Consider the following 15,184-nt stretch of genomic DNA (forward strand, 5'->3'; position numbering starts at 1 on the left):
CACACAGTGACCAGAAATATCTATCCTATAAATCAAGGCCTTCTTTGCAGTAAGGGTTTTTTTTTTTTTTTGAGATCTTAAATAGCAAGAGGTCCTTTCCTCAATTTATAAAAGGCTGTAATTCTTGTTTTCTGTTGTTGCCTCTAGGCTTTTCTCCTCTGAGAAAATACAGAGGAGGAATCAGTGGGGAGGGAGACAAACACTGAAGTGGCTCAAGATCTCATCAAGGTTGCAATGACTGCTGAAACAAAATGTTCCACCATATGATGTGGCCTCTTCTCAGCATCTTCCTCTGGAATAACAACTTGCATTGAATGTGCAGGGCAGGGGAAGACATCTGTGCTTTAGAAATGATGGCACTGAAGACAATAAGGACCAATGTCCACTTCTCCAAAATGTCTGCTGGTATAACAATTAAATCTATCTGTGGCTTTGCTTAAGAACTTTAAACATCCAACATGTTATATATATTTTTTAAGTGAAGACCAACCTGTGTCCCCAGCTGTGGATGACACACACCCAGTCCTGACTGATCTACTTGCTTCTGAATTTACATGAATCCACTTCTTTCACTGTAACAACCCCTTTAAACTACAGCTCTGAATATAAAGGGGCAAAAGAACACCTGCACTTTAAAGTTTTATTTCATGTTCTGCAGGGATTTCTTTCACTTCAATTTTTACAGTAACATTAGAAATGTCTAAATCAATCACTTTCTGAAGTGACATGGTTAAGATCTTTAAAAACAGGCACTCTGATGGGGAACTTCAAGGTCTCTACTACCACTTAGAAGACTACAATTGAAAGTCACATTTGAAAGCAAATTTTGGGTGCCTAAGTAATTTGCTTTTCAGTAATAAATTTACCGCTAAGAGCAGGTACTGTGTACTGCTACAATCCATATAATAATTAATACAAAAGCAGAAAGTATATATATTTGTGATACTGAAGCCTAAGGCTCTGGAGCAAAAGAGTCTATAATGGGTTCTCCTTGGACTGAGCAATAAGAAAAAACTACAGCACTTAGGTCCAAAACCTAACCTCTTTAGAGAATATGAGCATGATTTCACGTGTGCGTGTGTTTACGCTTTTAAATCTGGCACGATTTAAAGAAACTGAATCCTTCTGTTAGCATCAAGATAATCCACTTTTCTGGAGGGAGAGATAAAAGAGAGCTGGCAGTTGTAAGTGCTCTGATATCCAATTTCTTTAAGAGACTGGAAGTCAGACTGATAGATTTGCAGCTGGCTCCAGCCCATAGCCCTCTACCACAACTTTGGCCTCCCTGTCAGGAAAAGAAAAGGCCTGGAGATGTTTGGAGAAGCTGAGTGGCACTTGGAGGAGTGGCTGCTTCATAGTAAGGATGGAATTGCAAAGGAATAGCCCAGCTCTGTGAGGGGCTCTGAGCTATGGATCAGAACTCAGTACTTGTACCTGCCAGTGATGTCAGGTCCAGTCACACAGTGACACAACCAGGAGCAGGGTGCTGAGCAGCCCTTGGGACCTGCCAACACTGTCCTGCGTGCCCACACGAGCTGGGCATGGCACAAAAAGGTCACTCCTGCTCACGGTGCCCTCCCATTCAGGAGAGGAGAGACACAGACCACTGTTTCCTCTGGGTATCCCACATCAGGGCAGCCCTTGAGCAGACAGCAGAAGCCCAGCAAGGGTTGCTCCTAAGCTACTGTATTAGTTTTAGGTTTCAAAAAGAAGAAATGCCACCAGAAGCGCATTCTTGTCTCACTCTTCAGGGCTGCTCAGCAATATTGTTTGCTTTTAAGGAAGTTTTATGTGAATGACAACAGAAGCTCCTGGCTCTGCAGCACTCTGTATTGATTTTATGATGTGCCATTTTGCAGGCATTTCACATAGTGCAGACAAGAGGCATTTCACTGTCTGCAGGGTTAGACACCCAGACCTTTCCCTCCACTAACTTCGGCTTCTCCTACTTAAATTGCAGGAGAAATCCTTTTAGTAGGAGCAAGACTGTTACTGTTTCCTGGCAAGCTGCTGAATGTGAATAGGTCACTTGATCTTGCATCTCCTGAAGTTAATGGTGAAAACATACTTGCTTTCAGTGACTGCAATATCATGCTTTTAGTGAGAGCTCTGCTATTTCCTTTTGCTAGGCTTTCAAAGTCTCCATCACAGTAGTCCTTCGCCTTAAACAGGGGAAGCAATGAATAGGTCTCCCACAGCGCTGCCAACATCTTCCCAGCCATGTGGTTGAAATTCTAGATGGTGCCAGGGCTCGTGACAGCTGCCAGCTTTGGCCTATGTGGTCCTGTCTCTGGCAGGGAACCCACAGCACTATCATCGTTCTCAGAGCTCATTTTGGACCAATTCATACTTTTATTTTTTTCACTTAGAGAAGCAGTAATAAATAATGAGACATTATTTAGCTCCTGGAAGCAAAAAAGGGAGATGGAAGACCATCAGATTTTTCCACAGCAAATCTGTCATTTCCTTATTCCTTTAACTGACTTCATAGGAAACAGAGAGTGTGTTTTTTGCAAAATGCTTGTCCTGTTTAATCCCTGCTGAGTTAGTTGTGGATTCAAATGCCAGATCAAAAGGAGGCCCCAGTAAGTGAAAGTTGCTGGGAAGTCTCCAGCTGCCAGGGTCTCTTCCAGGGACAGCTGTAGGCTAATGGATAAGCTATAAACAGGGCATTTAGGGCAGAAGTGACAATAGAATGGGGGCCAGGGTGAACAATGGAAACTTTTAAAAGGATGCAAAGATAGTGAGAGTAGAACAGCAGAGCTTGTCAGCTGAGCTGTCTCTGACTCAGACTGAAAGGCAGGGAGCCGTGGGCACAGAGCAGTTGTGCTGCTGCAGGCAGAGGATCCTGCTCTGCCAGCAGGATGTGCTGCTGGTCGAAGGATCAGGCAGGGGATTCAGTGAGATTCAAGTGCTCGGTTAGAGCAATTGTAGAAACAGTATTTTCTCATCAGTTCTAACAGCACCAGCTGTCTTTGGAGAGGGGAGAGAGAAGGAGAGAATGGCAAACTGTGCATCACTCCTCCGTTAATGTAAAAAATGTCTGATGACTATGGAATGCCACACTGGACAACTCATGCCCTGAACAGGACTTTTTTTTTTTTTTTTGAAGCATTTGTTTTGAAGACTTCCTATAGGAAGTGATGTGTCTACAATCTCTCATCTGGTAAAGCATGTCAAGGTCTCCTACCTGTTTCATGAGCACTGTCACAGTTCCAGCACACACTGAGGGGTCCGTGTCAAGGGATTTCACCTGCCCACCAGCCAGCCCATCTCTCAACACCCTCCAGTGCATGCACGGCTGCTTAGCCCTGGAGAAGAAGGGACCTACCCGCAGGGTGTCCTGGTATCACGAGGCTGTTGGTGGGTAACGCTGGTGGAGGTGGCAGCGTGGGTGGGGTGGCGAACATGGCCGGATGGTGCTGGTGCTGGGTCTGCGATCTGAGAGAGAAGTGCGAGGTAGCAAGATTAGAGATGGAGAGGGGCAGAGCTGGGCCGGAGGAATGGTGTGGTGGAATCTGGGGAGACAGGGGCAGGTGCTTCGGGAGGCTGATGCTCGTTGCACTGCTAGCACTGCTGCTCCGGCTGCAGAGAGAGAGATGGGAGGGAGGGAGACAGACAGACAGACAAAGAGTGTGTTACAATGCGGGACTGAAACGGTGCAAGAAATACACTACCAGAAACAACACAACTATGGAACATTGATCTCCCCAGGCTCATGCTTTTGCTGTCTTAATGGCAGTGGAGATAGTTAGTGAATCTTAATGAACGTCTCCAGCAGGGCAGAACGGGCCTTGGGCTCTCTGGAGGGACATCTCCTCCTGTGCTACAATCCTCAGAGCTATCTGTAAGTACTGGTGAGGGCCACAGAGGCAGCGGGATTTTGCACCTTTATGGGGCCTCTGTTGGCCTTGCAGTGTCCAAGCGGATCCTTGTGACCAGAGGACACAGTGACAGCAATTCCTTTTTCTGCTGCTCTGGGTGTGCAGAGCTGCACAGCACGAGTGACTGGGACCCCGCTGGATCTGCTGCTCATGTGCTGTGCAGTTGTAGTCACACAAGCATGCAAATGCACACCATGTTAATAATTTTTCTCATAGTAATTTGTAATTTACATCTTCTTCTGTTATTATTACTGCACTGCAAGTGATCTAAGTTTCGTGGGCTGAAACACACTATCACTGCAGTTATTAGTTGTGTAATCCCCACAATACTGAATATCTGTTGCAAGCTAAACCTCAGAGAGATCTTGAATAGCTTGAAATATTATTCACCATTTATACTATGGTGGCATTTACAAGATAAAACCACAACAGAGCTTAAGTATGCAGGATACTTAAGGAAATGCACATTGATGGCAGCTCTCTGTATTCATATTTTGACCTTTGTGCAGTCAAATATTATGCTTTAAATCAGTTTTCTCATCTTGTTTAAACTAGTCTAGCTCTTGCTTGGGAGGCAAGGCATGTTTTCTGTACCAGCAAAAAGACTATACAGGTTCCAGATGACTGACTAGACTCTTTTCTCTAGAAACATTTTATCCATACCATTTTCACCCACCCTCCTGACTGGATGGAGGCAATTTAAACAGCAGAGCTAAGCCTCCTGCAAGATCTGAACATGTCAGATTGAAGCAGAGTTTTCAGCCCACACGGGAGCCCTGGTCTCCAGGGACACAGCATTTTCCAATACAGATCACAGGATATTCTGAGCTGGAAGGGACCCACAAGGATCATAGTCCCAGACAGATATCCCTCTTTTGATGCTGACGAGCCAAAAAACCTGAGAACCATGAGCAGTGGAAGTATTTCTGAATATGGAACAAAGGTGTTGCTCAAACTCAAACCACCTTAAATGTCTAAGTCAAGAACTAGCCAGCTCAGACAAGACCATGCAAAATTTTACTTGAAACTGGGCTGAAAGGAACACGTTCCTTTCTCCAGAAGGTGTGCATTTATCCCCTCATTTATCAGATTTCAAATGCACTGATCCAGCCAGCCTGGGGTCAGCCATGAAGTCCAATATCCAAAGCTCAGACCATCTCACCCCAGGTGAGCGCTCGCTTTGCCTCCCAGCAATTTCCACCTATTGGAAACACAAACTTTAGCCCTGCAGCCCTGAAGCTGAGGCGAGCACCCCTTCCCCCTACCTGATGTTATTGAGTCCGTTGTGGGCCACCTGGTGATGCACTTGGTAGTTGAGAGGCGGAGGGATGTGGCTCGGAGGCTGGCTCCGAAGGTCAGGGATGAGCTGAGGCTGCGACTGCGGCCGAGGCTGCGGCTGGGACTGCGGCCGGGGCTGCGGCTGAGGCGTGAGCCTGGGTGGTGCTGGTGCTGAAATCACTGGCTCCTTCTTCAGCAGGGGGCTTGCTCTGGCACTTGACGTGGGCGCTGAGGAAGTCGAAGTGACGACGGCAGCGACCGGCTGGGGGCTGGGGATGGGCAGGGCGAAGGGCACGTCGGTGCTCAGCTCCCGGCTCCGCTCTAGCCCAGACACCTTTGGGACATTGGCTGCTTTTGCTTCAGGCTTGTCATTCAAGGTGGGACCTTATGGAGCAACAAGAAAAAGAACAAAGCGCACGCTGAAAGGTTTGTGTTTCTTTCTGTGCTTGGTAGAACATATGCCTGGGAAAAAACAAGTCATGTTTCAGCTCGTGGGAGCGCCGTGGGAGCGCTGCTGCTGCAAGATGGATGTGTGTTTGAGTCTGTCCTTCCGCTGTCCTTGACTGGCTGGTCCACAGCACTTTCAGCATGTGTGCAAGAGACTTAGCTGTCATTAAATGAATGCATGCTACAGAGAACACACAGCTTTGTGACTTCTTCAGGGGCCCAAGGTTATGCACAATAGGAGTGTGAACATGTCTCAAGTTACTGCTACAGTATTTCCTGCTCAATGTAAGTTTCATGTTCATGCGACACAGGCCTCATCATTAAACATTTCATTTTCTCAATGCTCTTTCAAGGTAACCCACATTGGATTTAGGCTCAACTCCAGCTCCAATGCACCAGGAGCCAAGCATCAATCCTTAATGCTAACCCTACCTGTCTTCTAGGATGGAGACTACCTGAGATCTCTGCAGCCAAGGATGGGACAGCTCTGAAGAGAAGCTGTGACACTGCTGTCCCCTGGCCACACATTTGTGTGGAAGAACAGAACAGAGAAGAGAACGCTGGGAAAATCCAGTCAGAAGTTCAGTGGGCACCCAAATGTAGTTCTGCTCACCCTAAACAGCAAACTTCTGAATGCTCAGCATGCTAAAACTATCAGGGATGCTGCAACCTTGCAAAATGCACCTACAGAGAGAATTCCATAGGGAATTACTTCTTCTGTGGTGCCAAACCCTGCCATTTTTCATAACTAAGCTAAACAAAGCATCCCAAAGAGTTAAAAGGCTGGAAAGGAAAAAGGGAGGAAGGAAGAGATATTTCAGATCAAGCAGTATCCAAAAGGTTGAAGACGACTGAAAAGACCAACATGAAAGCAAATCAACTCCCACTGTAACTCCCTTTTCACCCTAATCTGTGTATCCCTAAGTGCACACATACGCACAATTACAAGAGAAGCTCTTCATGGGCTACAAGGTTGTTGGTGTGTTTCACACACATCCCACTGTGCACACACAGCACCTCTGACTTTTAGGAGACGCTTTTGTTACCCAGCAAAACGTGCTGGGGGCTGCAGGCATTTCGCTGCCTTGCAGACACGCAGGAGATGCTACCTACACTCATTACCACGCTCCCAACACCCTCACAAACAAATTCCACCTTTGAAATTCTCCCGTCTCATCAAAGGACCGAGCCAGTTCCTGATGTAGGAGGGTGTGGAAATAACACACAGCACACCCCATGAGCTAATTCTGGCCGTGCAGAAGCTCTGACCAGCATTTGTGAAGCAGCCCCTGCGAGGCCAGAGCCCCCAGTGCCACTTCCACAGCCTGAGTGCCACCGTGCTGGCCTCAGATGGGAGGAGGACAGCACTGAATCAGAGCCTGCAGCACAGCAGCTCATGTTCTGTACCCAGAATGCCCACGTGGTGATGGCATCTCCTCCCTTGAGATAAAAGGCAGCTTCCCACACTGCTTCTGGCTCTGCCTGCACTCTCACCAATGCACCATTTCCCACAGCCATCAGTCAATCAGCTCATCACTGTGTATGTAGAAATTCAGAATGCAAGAAGAGGATGAATGGAAACATATGAACTATATTTATCAGCTGAAAATGTCTTGAGGTCTTGGGGCCTCAAACCCACAAGTAACAGGAACAGAAGCCTTTCCAAACACCAGTGTTTTGGCTGGCAGCAAGTACCATCAACACTGTACTTTCCAGCACCTTATACATCTTTACAGGTTTGACACAATGTCTGGAGATCCTAAATTAATCTCTACAATAAATACCAGCCTCTCATTCCAGTGAATTTCTTTACCAAATATGAATTCATGCATCACAGGTAACCTGGTTGTGTGCTGTAGCTAGACTTGGTTCCAATGCTATTCAGAATTTATTTTTGAAGTAAAATTCTCAATGCTTTTGCGCATCATTATTTTTTATAATACGTTTGTAAATTTTCCTCAGTTTTTACTGCTAACAGTTGAAAAATTGTCATTGTCTAGTCAAGCCAGGGCTCCCCACACTGCATTTTGGAGCAAGTGTGTTCACAGCTGTAGATTCCACTATTTTTCAGGAGCTACCCATTAAAAGCAATTGGGTTTCATTCCTGAGCATAGGTTTCCTCAGAGCCCATTAGCTCTTTGCATCCAACAGGCCTCCTCCTACAGAGTTAAACTTCATATTGTGTAATTATAGGCAATGTAGACTAATGGTGTATATTCAAAACACACCGGCACCACCAAAGTCAGTTGAGTAAAAAGTCAATTAGATCCAAAACAAATCAATAAAGTCCCACATTAAAAGCAGCTGTTTGACCAGTTTTATGTGCAACTATTGATTCCCTGTGGTTTCAGCATTAGTTCTCATTTGCAATTTTCTCAAAGCAAAAGCTCAGTCTCCCTTGCTGACTGAATTGACCAGCCAAGCCTGGTTGTGCTAGTTAGTACTAGGGGTACATGACTGATTCCTGCTGCCAACTTCCATCTCTCAGGCTGCAGTACCACAATGTTTTTGCATTTCATTCTCTACAGCAATGAAAATATCCACATGCCAGTTTCCCCTTCGCCAGAAAAGCTACAGGCACGAGTGGGAGTATCTGTTCTCCTTTTGCAGCCATGTTGCACAAAAGCAGAAGCACTGAGAAGGGAAAGATACGATGTGAATTCATGGAAAAGAGGGGAAAAACATCTGAGGGAGCAGGCCCCAAGCCTTCCCAGATACCACACAGGAAGGGGAGAATCCTGGTGTTTGGTGACTTTGTCATTTTTCCTCCTGATGGCTGCAGTGCACACATGGAAGTCTCTGACTGTCTTTCTTGAACTCCCTCAGAAAGTTAATCTTAATGATTTTAATGAGGGATGTTGCCCATTCTGATCAGGATCTCAAACTTTGTAGTTTCTCTGCAGGATGCTTGAATATTCCCCCTAAGAGAACTACACTCCTGCATGCCCAAGCTCTGACCAGGTTGACTGCTGCTCACATATGGAAATATCCCAAGGAAAGCAACCGAATACTCCCTTTTGTGTGAGCTGGATCAGGCTGCATTGAGATCCTTTCAGAAATTTCTGTTCTTGGGCTGCTAATCCAGCCCTCCTGAGCAGATGGATCCAGGGAGCTGAGCACAACTGCCCCAACAAAAACACAGACCCACCCGACCACACCACAACGTTCTAGAGGCAAAAATGTGTTTATTTTTACCAAGTCCTAGAGTAATTTTCATGCTTAATGACAACAGGCTGAGCCAATTTGCCTAAGACTTGACAGTCAGCTCCAATAATTCAACCTTAATTAAACCTGAACGCATGTCAGTTCAGCTTGTCCCTTCACAGGAAATCTGACATTTGTAATGATTCATGTTCCAGCCATGCTACAGGAAGGCTGGATCACATCTGCCACTCTCCACCGTGCACAGCGCTGCCCCTTTTGAGCATGCCAACTTTTGTTTATTTTCTAACCAAGGACCTTGGACTTCTTCCATTGAGAGGTTTTCTTAAATGAACAGACAGTGAAACATGTCTTGATCTCACAGGGATGAATGATGACTGAGTGTGAGAGACAGGGAAGAAGAAAAGGCTGAAACTGCTCTAACTAGAAAAAAACCCCAACAACCTGGGATTAGTAATTCTTACCTCCCTGATCGACTAATTTGTTCATTTGGAGTGTTGCAAAAGGTTAACCTCCCTACGTCTTGGGCTACATCCAATTCCAGCTTCAACCGGTAAAGAAGAAAACGTAACAATTTTTAAAAGCACAGGGAGCTTTAGCTCCTGCTGTGTAAATCTGCAGGAACCGGAGGTGAAGTTTAAGGGAAACCCCGAAGTCAACAACAGCTGAAATTACTGCATAAAGCATGCTTCAGGAGGAGTTACTCAAAGCTGAGAGACCCTCAGCCAAGACCCCATCTGAAATCTGCCTGAATTCTGGATCTGTGGCTGCAATAACCGTGCACTGCCCATCCCCAAGGCTGCAGAGGGTGACATGCCTGCCACTGTGTAACTACACGGCATTGCAGCCTAAGCACAATACAGAAAGTCCCAGACACAAATTAAACCTTTCTGTTACAGGAATTTGCTTTCAAGCTGATTAAGAGTAGCTCAAGTGCAAGGGATTAAACATGTAAAGGCTGCTTTGAGAACTCCAATAAGCAGTTACTGTGTTATACAAACAGTACTTAGGGCAACAGCAGTTCCAGCCCTGCCTCTTGCTCTTTGCAAGCTGCTGGTTGCTGCTGAAAGGGGACTGTCAACACACGTACAATGTGATTGGAAATAATCTAATCTTGCTTGCACGCCTTTCCTTTGTCTCTTGAAAAAAAGAAAAGTGGAGTCATTCAGACGTCTTTCTGCAGCCTCCCTCTGCAGTCTCCCTTGTTGCATTCAAACAGCAAGGGTGATGGGGTGATGTGAGAAAGAAATTCCTCTCCTACATCCATCAATGACATCTTTACCAATGGCAATTTCCCAAGAAACACAACAACCACCATCTGTAGCCCATCTATCCGCCCTGAACATATCCTTGAAAACAGACACAGGCCAGACTGGCTATGGTGAACCCTGCTCCATATTCCAGCAAGAAACGCTAGAAAAGCAGCACCACAGGAATTACACATGGCAAGAAGCTGAGAATTTCAGAGTGAGTTGATGAGTCCCGGAGAAGAGTTCTGCAACATCGGCAAGGGGAATGAGTAAAGAAGAGCAGGACTTTACAGCAGTATGTCAAACAAAGAAATAACTAAATAAATGTCAGTAAACATTTTGTGGGTTTTTAAAAAAAATTATTTTAAATTCAACTTTTAGGCTGCTGCATAATGTATTGTGGATATGGAACATATAATAGGCAGAAGAGAGAATAAAGCATTTTGCTTTGACAACGATAACACTGATGCTGGTAGAATGCTTACAAGTGAAAATCAATATTTAAGTGCTAATTCTTTATCCCTAGATGGCTTTTCTTTTATATAAATGGCATTTTCATTGCATTTTAGGAGAGTAGCACTACTTAAGGCTTTAAGCGATTAGGCTGTTTGCAAAGGTAAGGCAAGCAGAGCTACAGCACAGAAGCTCCCCAACAAAGGGAGCACAGAGTTCCTCCACCTATTTTAATGCAAATCAGCTCAAGATAAGACATAAAGACGTGGGACTTGCACATAAAACTACTGTCTGGAAGGGTCCAAGGTTGTGCAACACAACGATTTTTAACGCTACAGAAAAGCAAAGGCCAAGTTTCCATCACAACAGCAGTACTACACATTAGGCTGCGTCAAAACAATGTTCTCCAGTGCCACGGGCTCCTCTGAACATCATGGGCTCCTGGAGGATTTTCCATTAAAAATTACAGTGCTTTCTCACAGAGAAAAGCAAACTGTGAGCACAAGCCCTTGTGCCCAGCTCTGAACCCGTGTGCCGAGGAGCTGGCCTTTGTTCCCAGTGCGGCTCCCACAGCCCATTCCCAAGACCAAGTGGGGAGCTCTTCCCAGCCCGTCCGGACTCGTCCCCTCTCACTCGGCTCATTTGTACAGAGCTGTCTGTCAAGTCACATCGCCCGCTGCAATCTGAAACACCCTCCCAACAGCTGCCACTATCAATTACTCTCCCAGGCAGCCCTGACTATCAGGAAGAGAACTGGAGCGAGCACTTGCCAGTTTTAATAAACTGTGTTGCCCAAGTCATTTAACCTGCTAGATTGCTGAATGCTGGGGCTGTAACAAGCCTTCAGCTTTTCAACCTAGAAGAAAGCAACAGTGGCAAAAAGCTGTCAGCTTGGTCCTCAGAATTAACTTCCAAGGGTATCCTCCCCCACCCTCCCTCCCGAAGTGCCCAAGTTTAAAAAGTGAAATATCTTCGAGTCATTTTCATAATGTCACGACACAGAAAGCAGCTCTCATTTTTATCACAGAGCCAGCAACTCCCAAGAATGAAAGGCTGACGTGCTCCACGATTTCCATGTTAGGGGCACACCTGGGCAGAGAGTTCCTCTCTCCTGCACCCACATGGACACATCCCGTGGGCACTCCCCAGAGCAAGCTCTGGGTCACCAACACCCCGGAAATGCTGATGAAACCCAAGGGCTTCAGGGTACCCTGACTACCTCAAGGGCTTTGCAATCCCCCACTCTCAGTATAATAAAAGTTCCTCCCTCAACCAAAACCTCAAGCTTGGCAAATTTACATTTACTTTGACTCTTCCAGAACTGGCAGGAAAGATTTCTTAAAGAAACACCTAGTGTTTTCAGTCTGTGGCTCACATATATACCAAGATGTTTGTGAATGTTAATCAATAAGAAAAGGTCTGCCATCACTAGAATTAATTTGAACATAGGAATCTGACATCCACCAGAAAGCTTACTGGGCTCTATAAATCAAAAAGAAAATTCAAACACACTACACTGCATGTTTTCCTCAGCCAGCTCTATAGATAAGAGCCTTTGTTGAGAAAGCTTGAAGCACAGAAAGCTTTCACCCCCTCCTGCAGAAACTGAGGAGCAGCAGCAATAAGATCTATGGACTTGATGCCTATTTGCTGCTCCATGCTTCTTTAATGGGATGTTTTATTCCTAGAGATTTGGGAGCTTTCCATGCTCTATCGAGGCATGTTAGCTGTAAGCATGCATGATGACACACCAAAGCTGCAGGAGCTGAATGAAAATGGGTGCCAAACACAAGGATTGGGGCCACAGCATACAGAAGAAGGATCACCATTCAAATCCCCCCAAAGTAAGTCACACTGCATTTTCCTAGCAATGCTGCTTCTGGCAATATCTCAATGCAAAGCTGGAACTGGATTTGCAGCTAAATCACCTACTGTGGATGCTGGCGTTGTAATGAGATTGAAAGTTTCATACAGGCTTTTTAATCCAGGGCTATAATGCTGGATCAAATGGGTTAAATCTCTTCAGCAATGCTCCTAAGCAGATGCTGAATGCCTACAAACCAGTGACGTAGGAGCCACTCTGCTTCTCTGGCCAGAAAACATTATTAAAGCTTCTTGTAGTTGTATGCTAAAGGTGTGTTTGTCTTGTTCTGTTTTTAATGTGTGAGGGCCTCTTGTACACCCAATGTGAGTGACAGACAAGCAAGCAACAAGGCAAATAAGTTATTTAGAAAGACACTCCTCCAATATGAAAGCAAGCAAGCACACACCCTCAACTCCAGCTGTAAGCTTTTTAACAGACAGAACTGTTATAAACCAAGGAATCTTTTGATTTTAATTAGGCAAACAAGGGCAAATAATAAACCATCAACTACTACATTACCAGAGAAAATGTACTACTTTTGCTGTTTGAAATCCATATCGATTCCCATCTAGCCTGCGAGTGAGTTATTAATCACTCCAATTAAATCATGAACACAGGTCTTTACACTGAAATTGAACCCCCACCAATAGATCAATAACTCAAACCTCCAAGAGCAATTACTGCTCAGCATAATAGAGCAGCCTGTAACACAGGGCTCCATGCAGACCACAATTTTCTCTGTCATATCCTTCACAGGCAGTGCAAACAAACTGGGAAAAGAAAGATTTTATAACTATTATTTTCAAAATAAACAGACATCTGCTTAGAGTTACCTAATCTCTCACATCACAGAGGCAGATCTGCCAAGGTCACATTGGAGACATGATTACATTTTTTCACAATTTGTTATTCTAGCAAAGCCCTGATAAGATTGAACTATTGAAGTTCACACTCTGGTTTAATTTCAAGAGGTTAAATGCCAAATCCTTTTCTTATTGCTACAAGGAAGGGATCTGCCAGGCTGCATAATACCCTGTGTGGGCTAAGACAACAATTTTGTTTCATCTGCACAGTCTTATGAAGGTTTTGATTCTCTTTTTTTTAAATGACATCAGAGAGCTCCAAACTCCCAAAGAATGATTTAAAGTAAAATCAGAAAGTGAGACTGTTCCGGAGGAGCGTCAGTGACCTTTTGGATCTTCCAGCCTGGAGAAGTTAAGTCAACGTCTGGCTGAGAAAGCACACTTGCTAACCAAAACCAGAAAAAGGCAAGAAAGAACATTCTGAAAAACCAGATCATCTCTGCTGGGAACAGATGATTGTCCTAACCAGCCAAGCATATGCAGGGTCACAGAAATCCCCATCTCTGCCTTGGAAGACAACTGATGCCTGTCCTGATGCAAGGAAAGAACTGTCTGTGCTCAAGCTCTTGGCTCTCAGTCCTTTCCAGGTGAGGTATGTTCTCCTGAGCACCCTTGCTTCTGACAGGCTGGCCCTTTGCACAGCCCTGGAGCCCAATCCATCATCCTTCATTAGGGGAGCTATTGGCAGCCAATTAAGTGGTGATGGACCCACACCGCAGAGCTAAGCAAGATGAGTTCATACCTTACCCTTCAGCCCCTGCCTAGCTGCTTCCCCTTGCTGCTGGCATGGAAAAGTGCACCAGATCAGGCACCACAAGAAAAGCAGCAGGCAGAGGGGCTACTGCTGGGGTCTCACCATGGCTTCCCACCACCACGCAGCTTTTACCAAAGGAAGGCAGGGAGATGATCTATTCCCCACTGCAGCAGAGCCAGAAAGAGCCCCAAACCCAGTTTTCTTCCTCCCCAAAGGGCGGCAAACAGATCTGTTCAGAAACAGCCTCAGTGAGAGAGACTTGAGTGAGGTCCACACCTGATGTTACGGCTGGAGCTGTGAGAATGCAAAGCTGTGCTGCAAGGTGACAGAGCCTCTGCTAAGCAGGAACCCAGAGGAGAGACCGACCATGCACAAATTAACAAAATCCCATCTTGTTTATTTGTTATGTCCAGCCCTCACAGCTCAGTAGCTGCTGTCACATTAGTGCTAATATGCTCATGATTTGTGAAAACAACACTCGAGGTCGAGTGCTTGTCAAGTGGGGCCACTGCTTTCCAACCAGCAGCTCCCCGTACCCTGCATTCTCCCACTGCCCTCCCTCTTCATTCCCAGGCACAAGGAGGCCCCTTTCAGGCAGAATCCCTCCATGGATTCTGAATCCATGTAGCTACCAAATCCCTCCCATGGATTCACCAGCATCACGAACCAACATGTTCAGCTGTTACCCAATTGTCTCCATTTTACTAGCAGCTGTGAAGTAACACCTCTTTCCATTAACTTGGTGGAGAATGTAGGGTCAAGGTGAAGAGAAACTGGAAGAATTTTCCTGCAAGTTTAAAAGCACTAAGGCATCACTTCTCTTTGTGAGGTCAAAATCCAGCTCCTGAGATGCTGGAATGGCATCTGAAGAAAAAATTGAGATATTGAAACTAACAGACTAAATACATTCAACAACATTTCCAGTTGCACCATGGATAATTAAAATATTTAAGGGACAAGCTGCAAGTTGTTAATCAGGGAACATTTATTTGAATGGTATGTGCCCTTTGGATTTGGTCCCTATGGCAACCAAAAATTCACTCCAAAAGGATATGCTGGAAGAAGCATGTCAGGAGCTGCCTCAACATTTCAATTCACAGAGTGAGCAATGAATAAATACAGCTACTGACAGCACAGCACAGGCAAAAAGATGTTTGTAAACAGCATCACAAAGTCACAGATGGCCTTTTGCTTTTTAAGATTGAAAAGTTCACTCTACCTTTAAACAT

The 15,184-nt window shown here is 45.3% G+C and overlaps 1 protein-coding gene across 18 annotated transcripts in view; it reads right to left on the reverse strand.

The window, feature by feature from the left end:
* The window catches only part of FBRSL1 (fibrosin like 1), a 507,461-nt gene that overhangs the window by 21,786 nt on the left and 470,491 nt on the right, over positions 1–15,184 (reverse strand). For 17 of the 18 annotated variants that reach the window (XM_038152187.1, XM_038152195.1, XM_038152196.1 and 14 more), the window contains 2 exons: positions 5,150–5,546; positions 3,332–3,585 (listed from right to left, as the gene is read on the reverse strand). In XM_038152187.1, the coding sequence (XP_038008115.1) occupies positions 3,332–3,585; positions 5,150–5,546 (651 nt within the window). The remainder of the gene's footprint in view (positions 1–3,331; positions 3,586–5,149; positions 5,547–15,184) is intronic. The other variant, XM_038152201.1, reaches the window with a different exon arrangement.

Source organism: Motacilla alba, chromosome 15 (assembly GCF_015832195.1).
Source record: "Motacilla alba alba isolate MOTALB_02 chromosome 15, Motacilla_alba_V1.0_pri, whole genome shotgun sequence".
NCBI lineage: Eukaryota > Metazoa > Chordata > Aves > Passeriformes > Motacillidae > Motacilla > Motacilla alba.